Source organism: Aricia agestis, chromosome Z (assembly GCF_905147365.1).
Source record: "Aricia agestis chromosome Z, ilAriAges1.1, whole genome shotgun sequence".
NCBI classification, from domain to species: Eukaryota; Metazoa; Arthropoda; class Insecta; order Lepidoptera; family Lycaenidae; genus Aricia; species Aricia agestis.
In genome coordinates this window covers 4,794,385-4,805,526 of record NC_056428.1, presented here as the reverse complement: position 1 = coordinate 4,805,526, position 11,142 = coordinate 4,794,385, and the positions used below count along the sequence as shown (strand labels likewise).

The 11,142-nt window shown below is 35.7% G+C and overlaps 2 protein-coding genes across 2 annotated transcripts; both read left to right on the top strand.

Moving 5' to 3' along the window:
* The first annotated feature begins 447 nt into the window (after nucleotides 1–447).
* Nucleotides 448–1,695, top strand: LOC121739214 (cysteine synthase-like). The gene has a single exon (XM_042131567.1). It carries the CDS (start codon nucleotides 547–549, stop codon nucleotides 1,510–1,512), a length of 966 nt encoding a protein of 321 aa, XP_041987501.1. The 5' UTR covers nucleotides 448–546; the 3' UTR covers nucleotides 1,513–1,695.
* Nucleotides 1,696–9,907: 8,212 nt separating this feature from the next.
* On the top strand, nucleotides 9,908–10,930 carry LOC121739021 (putative inactive cysteine synthase 2). The gene has a single exon (XM_042131326.1). The coding sequence runs from the start codon at nucleotides 9,953–9,955 to the stop codon at nucleotides 10,928–10,930; it is 978 nt and encodes a 325-aa protein (XP_041987260.1). The 5' UTR covers nucleotides 9,908–9,952.
* Nucleotides 10,931–11,142: the final 212 nt, after the last annotated feature.

Below are 11,142 nucleotides of genomic sequence, written 5' to 3'. Positions count from 1 at the left end.
CGGATCGAATAAAACTAGCACTAACCCCTCCGTGCGAAGTATTGCGTGCTCATCAACTCGGAAATACGTGGAAAATTTGGAGCCTAAGGGAAACTAGCTTAAATTTATGTATAATCAGTTTTAAGTCCACCTGCTTTTAGTCTTTTCCAGAAGAATAAGTGATGATTATCTTTGGATTTGAGTGGATGTAGATTTTGGAACCAATAACCACCACAATCTAATACAATAACGGACATAAAGCGTGATAAAGTAACTTAATTTTCTGAAAATTTCATTATGCGATAACGTATTTTATTCTGTTTTATTATATGCCCAAATCAGTCATTTATTAGATTTATCTTAGGTCGTAAGAAGTAATTGTTAAAAATATAAACATATATTTCGTTGCGACTATATCGTTTTTGCTCGCAGCTTTTGTGCGCACGGGCCGCGCCGCGCGCCGCGCGCAGGCCGCGCCGAGCGCAGGCTCGCAGGGACGGTTTAAAGAGTCGCGCCCGCGCCGATCTCAGCTAGTGGATTTGACACGCTACAGCATCACGCTTCACAATGAACGGCTACGTGGAGACAGACATCAAGGAGTCGGCGCTGGAGCTCATCGGTAACACGCCTCTCGTCGCCTTCGACCGCCTGTATACTGGACCTGGCAGGATCCTAGCGAAATGTGAGTTCATGAATCCCGGCGCTTCCATCAAATGTCGCTCGTCGTTACACATGATCAACATGGCGAGGGAGAGCGGGGAATTGAAACCGGGAGCGCCGGTTCTGGAGGTCACATCGGGAAATCAGGGTTGCGGATTAGCTGTAGTCTGCGCTGTGCTGAACCATCCGCTCACCCTGACCATGTCGAAGGGCAACAGCGTCCAACGAGCGGTACACATGGAGGCGCTGGGCGCCACGTGCGTTAGAGTTCCCCAGGTCGAGGGAACGTACGGTAACGTGACGTTGGCCGACGTGAAGGCGGCCGAGGCCGAGGGTTTGAAGATGGTGGAAGAAACGGGAGCGTTCTACGTCAACCAGTTCAACAATAAAAGCAACGCAGACGCCCACTACTACAGCACCGGTCCAGAAATCTGGAAGCAGACTGGGCACCGCGTGGACGCGTTCGTGGCTACTGTCGGCACAGCCGGCACCTTCACTGGCACTTCGAGGTTCCTGAAGGAGAAGAATCCCGAGGTGCAATGTTACGTGGTGGAACCGGAAGGCTCCCAGCCCATCCGGGGCTGCGATATCACGAAGCCGCTGCATCTGCTCCAGGGTTCCGGCTACGGCTGCATACCCAACATCTTCCAGTTCGAGTACATGGATGGGACTCTGAGCGTGACTGACGAGGAGGCGGTCCACTACAAGAACCTGATTGGGCAGAAGGAGGGTCTATACGTGGGGTACACCAGCGGCGCGAACATCGCTGCTGCTGTCAAGCTGTTGGAATCCGGTAAACTGCCCAAAGACGCCTGGGTGGTAACAGTCCTCAACGATTCTGGTCTGAAATACTCAGCCACAGAAAAAATGTAAGATTACTTTTAAGATAAACTCATATTTAGTTCTAAGAATACTTACGTGTGATAATTGAATTGCAAATAACAAAAGGAATGAGTGCGTTTATATAGTACAAGTAATTAGTTAGTCAATTGACGTATACGTATTTACTATTAACTATATGTGTGCGTTAATACTTAATCAAATCAAATGTGACAATAGAGATATTATATTGAAAACTTTGACCACTTATATTATTATCTTCAATGTTATACATAAGATAGCTTGTCTAGACTCTAGGTAGGTATTATATAATTTAATGTAAATAATAAGTAATTCATTTTTATTCCATATAAAATTACTATTAAGTCTTATAATATTATAATTTACTTATAATATTAAGATGAATGCATGCATGATGAATCATAGTGTCGACTTTGTGTGTAATAAATTAATAATGCAATATGCATTATAATGTACAGAAGTAAGTTATTTTAGTTAAAAATATTATAATAGTTCTTAGCATATTGTACAATATTTAGAATAAGTTCATTATATTTTTTATTCCGTGTTATTAGAAAAGTAAATAAAATTATGTCGCAAACTCTGCTTCTTCAGTTCTTACTAAAATAACAGTATTATAAAAAGATAAAACCGACTTCAAAATTGTACGTAATTCAGAATTAAAATTCCCTATCTCAAAAACTACTGAACCGATTTTGATGAAACTTGCAGCATTCCCATAAGTTGAACAATACCTAGTACAATAAAAAAAGAATTACTTAAATCTGACTTGTAGTTCCGGAGATATGCGAACACAAACATAAAAACATACATACCTACATACATACATACGTACACTTTTGAAATTTGCCACATTTGTTCAGCCAGTGAAATAGACTAACATGTACAAAAACTGGGCAGTTCTGAAAAAATTACATACATAGGTACGCGTCGGATTGATAACCTCCTTTTTTTGAAGTCGGTTAAAGATCTACAAAATTTTGATGTGGGGCAGTCACAACTCACGATATTATTATATTAACTATAAGGTACGTCTTAAAAACGACTTGAGTGAGACTCATGAGAGGTCAAAACCAAAATTAAGTTGGTTCATTCACCTGTGGTTTAGATCTAGGGTGGTTTTTCAGAACTTACCCAATTCTTTTCCGTTTTAATTCTATCTTCTAGCAATTTTCTATACATCTATGAAAACATTAACTTAATAATTTCTAAACGGGCGTGGTTTTTCTGTCAAATATTGGAATGTAGAGTCACATTTTTTTAAACTCAAGTCATCAATGTTTTATAAATTACTAGCTGGTGCCCGCGACTTCGTCCGCGTCAGCATAGTAGATCACGATGCAAGTATTATTTTTCAAAAATATTCAATGTACAGAATTGACTTTCCTACGATTTTATTATTTGTATAGACTAGCTGTCCCGGCATACGTTTCTTTGCCATATAAAGTATTTCGCCCATATTATTTTATTGAAGTGACTAAATAAGTATGTCACCACGTCCATCGCTATCCCGTCGCACAAACAATGGTCGCCGTCAGTCTCGAGTTGTAATAATTTACTATTATTTATTCAACAAAATGCACTTATCAGTATAATAAGTACCCAGAAGCCGATTCTCAGACCCACTGAATATGCTTATATAAAATTTGGTTAAAATCAGTACTTACCGTTTCGGAGGAGTACGCGGCCTAACATTGTGAGTTGTGACACGAGATATTTTTATATAAGAAGAGATTATAATACTTATTCGAAGATAATTTTTATCGTCCATTTATATAGCAACAAATATTTTATCTTCTGTGGTAACTAAGATACCAGTTCATAAGTCATACATGTTTACTTATCGTAAGTAAGTAAATGAAACGTTTTGTGAATACTAATTGATGTCTGATACAAATATCGTTTATTTAATATAAACATGTTTAAGATAATGTATTATTATTTATTATGAAATACATATTAGAATATAGATGTACTTGTACATAATCAAGAACTTTTTTATAAGTACCTACCTAATCAATGCTGTAGGTTATGAGTTTATTATAAGTTTATGATTATATCAAAGTTTTCAAACGTAACAATAATGAAGAAGACGTTTGACAATATTTATTTTATAATAATTATTATGCTTCCTAAATCCTATAAGTATTCTGATATTATGAGTAACAACACCCTTACCGGTTTAAACAAAGACCTTTAAACCTAGGTTTAAATGATGATGGCCGATTGCATTTTTACAACTTCCAAAAAGTCATCTATATATATACATATACATTATACATATATAAGTATATAAAAATGGATTTCCAATTGTGTTAGTAACGCTATAACTCAGTAACGGCTGAACCGATTCTGCTAATTTTAATATTAAAATAATCCTTGAACTCCAGGGAAGGTTTTTAAGTGACACAAAGTTCACCGGGACAGCTAATAATTATAATAATAGTAAGTTCGTCTGTAAGTATATAAATAATAATTATAAATGTCTGTACTTACCCTTTTATAAGTATTATATATATTATATATTATATTATGTAAATTTTTGTAAGCTTTCTAAATGTGAAAACGTATAAATGGTGTCTAGATGTTATACAGCCTTCTATAAATAATCATAATCATAATCATCATTTATATAATAAAACGCTGTATGTTTTCCAAATAAATAAAAAATAAAAAAATAAAAATAGTAAGTATATTAAAAGAAAAACAAACAAACGTCAAAGTAAAAACCAATTAGAACGCGTTCGACGTTGGTTTTACATTTTGAGAGAATAGTATTTTTTGTTTCAGTTAATTTGACATTTTATTATATTGCCAAGAACTTACTGTAACTGAAAGAAACATAATATCTACGAATAATAAAATATGCACACTCTAAGTATTAATTGTCAAAACATACATTTAAGGCCATAGAGTTTATGTCAAGGAATCATTAAATTAAAGTAAATTAATCATTAAAATATCTATCTGATTGTGGCCAATAAATGTATCTTCCTCTACGAATAATAAAAATTTACCTTCCTCCAAAACTGCTGCAATCAGAAACATCTATTGATGATTAAACTTGATTGAATGAAGTGTTTGGCAGATAATGCATGGGATTTATGTCAAAATCTTCATTTTAATTATTTTAAGTACTTAATTAATTCATATTCGTCTTAGTACGGGAGCCCTAGAACAATTTATTTTTATTACTATCAAGCTAATTTTTCGTTTTGATAAGACGAACAACATTTTTATTTGCGAAAAAATCTCGAAAGTGGTAGCTAACAGAAATAGAAAGGATTTCATACTTTGATTTGATGGTCCTAAAATATGGATTGTTATATTTGTAGGACAGTGTTACTCTTACATTATATAACTATTAAATGCTATTAACCTATTAATATACAAAAAAACAGCTTTTTAGGGTTCAGTAGTCAACTATGTGGATAGTGATAAAAAAATGTTGTATGGCTCCCGTACTATCTCTGAATACGGCAGTTAAGCTATTGATAAATAATTCATGTTTTCTACAAAAGTCGGTAGTCAGCAGGCATCATAACATTTAAATCACCAGATTTAAAACAACCAAATGACAACATGAGGTCTTGTAAATTTTTAATTTGTTTGACTAAAATTAATTGCTTTTGCCTTCTGTTCGTCTCTGCTACTTCATCATCATAAAGAACATATAATTATAATAAACACGATTACATCAGTAGTTAAATAAATAAGCTGGGACATGGCTCACCTGGTGGTAAGTGCCTACTTTGATCAATAGTAAACAGAAAATTTTAGGCACTGCGTGACATTACTCCCTGTGAAGACATAATATAATACAGCAACAGCTTCTTTACTTTGGGCTATTATAATAACAGGGATTTCACCCCTTTCTTAAAAAATACAAAAATAAAAAAATGCAGGTAAGTATAATAATAGCGCTTGTAGAACCATCAAGGACTAAAATTTTATCATTTCCATATTTCCATTCATCTAATAAATATTGTACTAATCCTGTATGAAAATGAACTGCAATTGCGCATTACTTCAACTTAAGAATATAATATTATAATATAACTATCTGTTGTCCGCGACTTCGTCCGGTGGACTTTATTTATAGTAGTTCCCGTACATCGATTGAGTCGTTTACGCGCAAATTAGAAAAGTATATTGTGTGGGAACCACACATTTTTCCGGGACAAAAAGCATTCCTTGTCCCAGATTCAAATTAGTATCTCCAATCTCCATGCCGAATTTCATCAAAATAGATTAAATAGTTTAGGCGAGAATCATAAAAGTTTATTGTGAGGGAACCGTATATTTTCCGGGGTAAAAAGTATCCCTTGTAAAGGACAAGGGATACTTTTTACCCGAGACTGAAAGTATTGCCATACCAAATTTCGTCAAAATAGATTGAATAGTTTAGGCGATAATCATTAAAGTTTATTGTGCGGGAACCGTACATTTTCCGGGAAAACATTAGTATTCCTTGTCCGTTCCCGAGACTCAAAGTATCTCCATACCAAATTCCATTAAATAGTTTACGCGCAAATTATAAAAGTATATTGTGCAATAACCGTACATTTTTCCGGGACAAAATGTATCCTATGTTCTTTTTCGAGACTCAAAGTATCTTTATACCAAATTTCAGCAAAATGGGTCTAGCCGTTTACGCGTGATGTCGTGACTACGCGAAATATAACGTTGCGCTCAGCTTCGCCCGCGTAAATTAGATATTTCACAGACAAATTAGTCTACAAAAAATAGCCTATGATCCTTCACGTGGTCTACTTCTTATCTGTGCCAAATAACAGAGAAATTGCTCCAGTAGTTCGTGAGATAAGCCCTTTCAAATAATTTCCCCCGTTTTTTTCCACATTTTGCTCTATTTCTTCGCTCCTATCAGTCTAAGCGTGATTAAATATAGCCTATAACCATTTTAGATAAATGGGCTATCTAAAACTGAAAGAATTTTTTAAATCGGACCAGTAGTTCCTGAGATTAGCGTGTTCAAATAAGCCCTTTCAAATAATTTCCTTCATTTTTTCCACATTTTCCTCTATTTCTTCGCTCCTATTAGTCTTAGCGTAATAAGATATAGCTTATAGCCTTCCTCGATAAATAGGCTATCTAACACTGAAATTATTTTTTAAATCGGACCAGTAGTTCCTGAGATTAGCGCGTTCAAATAAGCCCTCTAAAATAATTTCCCCCCGTTTTTTCCACTCTTTCCTCTATTTCTTCGATCCTATTAGTCTTAGCGTGATAAAATATAGCCTATAGCCTTCCACGATAAATGAGCTATCTAACACTGAAAGAATTTTTCAAATCGGACCAGTAGTTCCTGAGATTAGCGCGTTCAAACAAACACAAACTAACAAACTCTTCCGCTTTATAATATTAGTATAGATAGATATAACAATAATTACCTATACACATTTACAGTTCTTAGATCTCTTGAATTTTATACTGAATAGTACAATAATAAGATATTGCAATTCGCTTAGCCCAGGCATACGAAAATTATATTTATGTTATCCTTATCTACTCAATTCTTTTGATAATAAATATTATGATATATAAATCAATTTACTAGCTATTAGATTAGATATTATGTAAGTCTAATGGTAAATAAAGTACCTATCCCACCGATACAACAACACAATATTTATTAATCCAGAGATTAAACTACTATTGAGTAGGTACTACAGCTACTATCATAATATTACTAGATACTACTAAGTAGTTACTACCATACTAAGATTTTATATTTTTTACTAGATGACGGCCGCGATGGATTGCCGCTACTAAAAACAAAATAACATTAATATCTAAGGGGGTCCTCCATACAATAAACAAACGTGATTTTTTTTGGCTTTTTTTGCTCGTTATCAATAATGGAAACAGGTAGGCACTTGAAATTTTCAAAAATGCCTAGAGAAATGAAAAAAAAAGTACGTGTGATATCTATAGCTGTCTCCCTTACCTCAAGCCTATACCGCAGAATGCGATATTTTATTTTATTTATTTTATTTGGTACACAAAACAGAATACAGCCAATATTAGTGCCATTAACAAACTCAAAACTTATCGACTAGACTATATTCCTAAACATGTGCACACAACATGATATTAAGCAGCACTAACATAGAGACAACTGCAGAAAATCAACGATTCGTTGTCCCCTGATTCCTTCTCCAAAACTTAACCGATTTAAGTACTTTTTTTCTTCTACCGAAAATCTACCTTTATTAATCAATGTATTCTACGTGGCTGAAACTAAAATAAAACTAAAATGTTTATATGGACTCTCTTCATTATGCATTTTATTTTTTTATATTATTTGTTATAAGTATAATATCGATCTTCTATTAAAATTTACAAACAATTTTGGACTACTAAATCGTCATTCATTTGACCTCAAATCTACCAAAAAGTAGAAATCTATGTGAAGTGTGGTCACACTGTTGCCGGGGCTCAGCGGGTTTGTCGGGCCTTGCCGCCGGCAACATGTTAATTTCCTTAAAACCTGATCATTATTTGGTTGGTAAGATTAAACAATAAAGGTTTTTATTTTATTTCTAGTAATATATTATTTTAGTTAACCTCACTATCACAAACAAGCAGTTATTAGCTTTTTCAGTCATCCGAATTTAAGATTTTTTTAAAACTAGACGAGATCCCGAAAATTCCGGGTTCCCGCGGGATCGATATTTCTAATTCCGCGGGATCTCGAATTTGCGATCTCGAGTCGGGATTGCATTCCCTACTTGCCGGGCCTTGTCGCATTGACGGAACTCCGCAGCGCCCCGACACACTGCGAGCGATACGAGCATCCGCTTCCATACAAATTGTATGGAGGCGGATTTTTGCGATGCGCCCCGATACGCTGAGCCCCGGCACGGGCCGTCTCAATGTGCTCACTCGTCGAACCCTTCGTGCGCGAGTCCGACTCGCACTTGGCAGATTTTATTTTATTTTCTTTCTTTCTTTTTCCTTTTTTGTCTTTTCTTTTTCCTCATTTCTACATTTTGGGACATACGGCATACCCATTATATAATCTTCGAGAAATCCTTGCACCGACTTATCGATAAACACAATAATCGAATCAAGGAGATTAGCTAATTGCAGCAAACGCAATTGATATCATACAACACGTCGTCACAAATCACAGTCCCTATGTTGTGCTTGTGATACTCTACAAGGTTATGAAATGTAATATTATTTTGTCTATGAAAGCACAGAATAGATAATAGTACAAGTAATAAAAGCGAAAACTTTGAGTAGGTATGCAGAGAGTTTTGTAATGTATAGTCGTTTTAGTATAGTCGCTTATAATAATATGAATGAAGAAGTCAGAATTCAGAAAGCTGATGAATTCAATCAGTATTATTCTTAAGATTTTTTCTTGCATTCTTCTCTTCCTTTTGAAGATTTGTAATTCAAGCTCAATTTACGAATGTGCTCATTAAAATATGAATTTTTAATGAGCATATTCGTACTGCTACAGTGCAGTACGAATATGCTGTATTTTTTCGACTTCGGAAGTTGCATACTTAATGTGTTTAGAGGAAAGTTGCTTATATAGTAGAAAATGCGATTATTTATTCTCTCAAAACGGAATAATTACTATACCTACAAAAGATGGACAGGAAATCAAAACGATTTATCAATTTAACATCTGCAATGAAATTAATTTGTCAACAAAAAACCGGACACAAATCATAAAACGAACGGCTAAAATTGCGTCGGCGAGTTGGACAGACCTTATACTTACCTGTAATTTTTTTGCCGCAGACCATTAGGAATGTCTATGTAGGATTAGCAAAAAGTCGACTATCTTGCAGCAGCTGCTAGTAATTATTAAAAAATCTGCGCTCGTTATATGGGCGTTCCACGCTATTTTATTGCTAATTTAGTGCCGTTTCGGATTTTGTTAAACGATTCTAATGTGCTATTGTTTTGTCGAAAGCTCCGGGCCAAAAATTAGTTCCATATAATGTTGACGGAATGCGATCCTTTCTAAGGAATGGACTATATTTATGTTAATTGTTTGACTGTTTGGAAAGGATTAATAGTTCTAAAACTCCTCGTAAAGGAGGGACCGATTGATGTTTAGATAAAACTCGTGATTGCGCTATCTCATCAGACTTAGTGTTTCTAGAAACAATTAATCGTATTATCAGCAATCAATACATTTAATTGCTAAAACATTAGAAATTTCTTGTTTGGCCTCCAATTGAAGGACCTTACGCCTAATCATTAATCAAAATCAGATTTCCTCCGGTGTAGTGCATTATCTAAAGCATTGATAAGTCCGTCCGTCCCGTGATATTGATAAAATGTGACGTTGCAGCCAAACGTAATCACCATTAATACCAAGAAACAGATTTAATAAATTGCATTTTTTAACTAGTAGCATTTGAATCTGAAACGTCAACTGGAGTTTAATTACCAGAAGTTTTTAAATATGGCGGAAGTAAACGGAGTTCCAAACGAGATCAAATCTTCAGCTCTGGAATTAATCGGGAACACTCCTCTCGTCGCATTGGATCGACTTTATACAGGACCCGGTAGAATTTTAGCAAAATGTGAATTCGTCAACCCCGGAGCGTCAGTCAAATGTAGAACATCTTTACACATGATAAGAAAAGCGAGAGAAGCTGGCTTACTGAAACCCAAGGACCCTGTTATAGAAGTGACTTCGGGAAACCAGGGATGCGGCCTATCGGTGGTATGTGCTGTTCTCGGACATCCCTTAACTCTGGTTATGTCCAAAGGCAACAGCGTTCAAAGGGCACTGCACATGGAAGCATTAGGTGCCAAATGCATCAGAGTACCTCAAGTCCAAGGCAAGTATGGATTTGTGACACAAGCAGATTTCAAAGCGGCCGAAGCGGAGGGGATAAAGTTGGCGGAAAAAAGCGGATCATACTTCGTAAATCAGTACAATAATGAGATGAACGTCGACGCACATTACAGTACAACTGGCCCAGAAATATGGAGACAGAGTGGACACCGAGTGGACGCTTTTGTGGCCGCAGTTGGAACAGGGGGAACTTTTACTGGGGCATCGAAATATTTGAAGGAGAGGAATCCTAATATTCTTTGTTATGTTGCCGAGCCAGCCGGCGCGGAACCCATTAAAGGTACTCCAATAACGAAACCGATGCATCTTCTCCAAGGGTCTGGCTCTGGATGCGTACCCAGTCTATTCAACTACGAGTACCTAGATGGAACCTTCGCAGTGACTGACGAGGAAGCAACAGAATACAGGAAACTGATTGGCGAAAAGGAAGGACTGTTTGTTGGATTCAGTAGCGCAGCAAATGTGGCCGCAGCAGTCAAACTGTTACAATCCGGAAAGTTACCTGAAGATGCATGGGTTGTTACGCTTTTGAATGATACGGGCTTGAAGTACACCCCTGTTGCTGAGGAGATTCAGTAGTTTGCTGTATGTATTTAGTGTGTAATTTATTTAAATGTATTTTGTAAAGATTCCATGTTTATTATTATATTTATTTTTCGTTCTTTTAGTTTTCTTGCAACCCTTTTGTGACCCTAACGCAAATATTAAATAGCAAAATAGCCAATACCTTTAAAATAGCCAATACCTTTTAACAGCAAATAAATTTCTAAAGGTAAAAAAAAACATGGAAA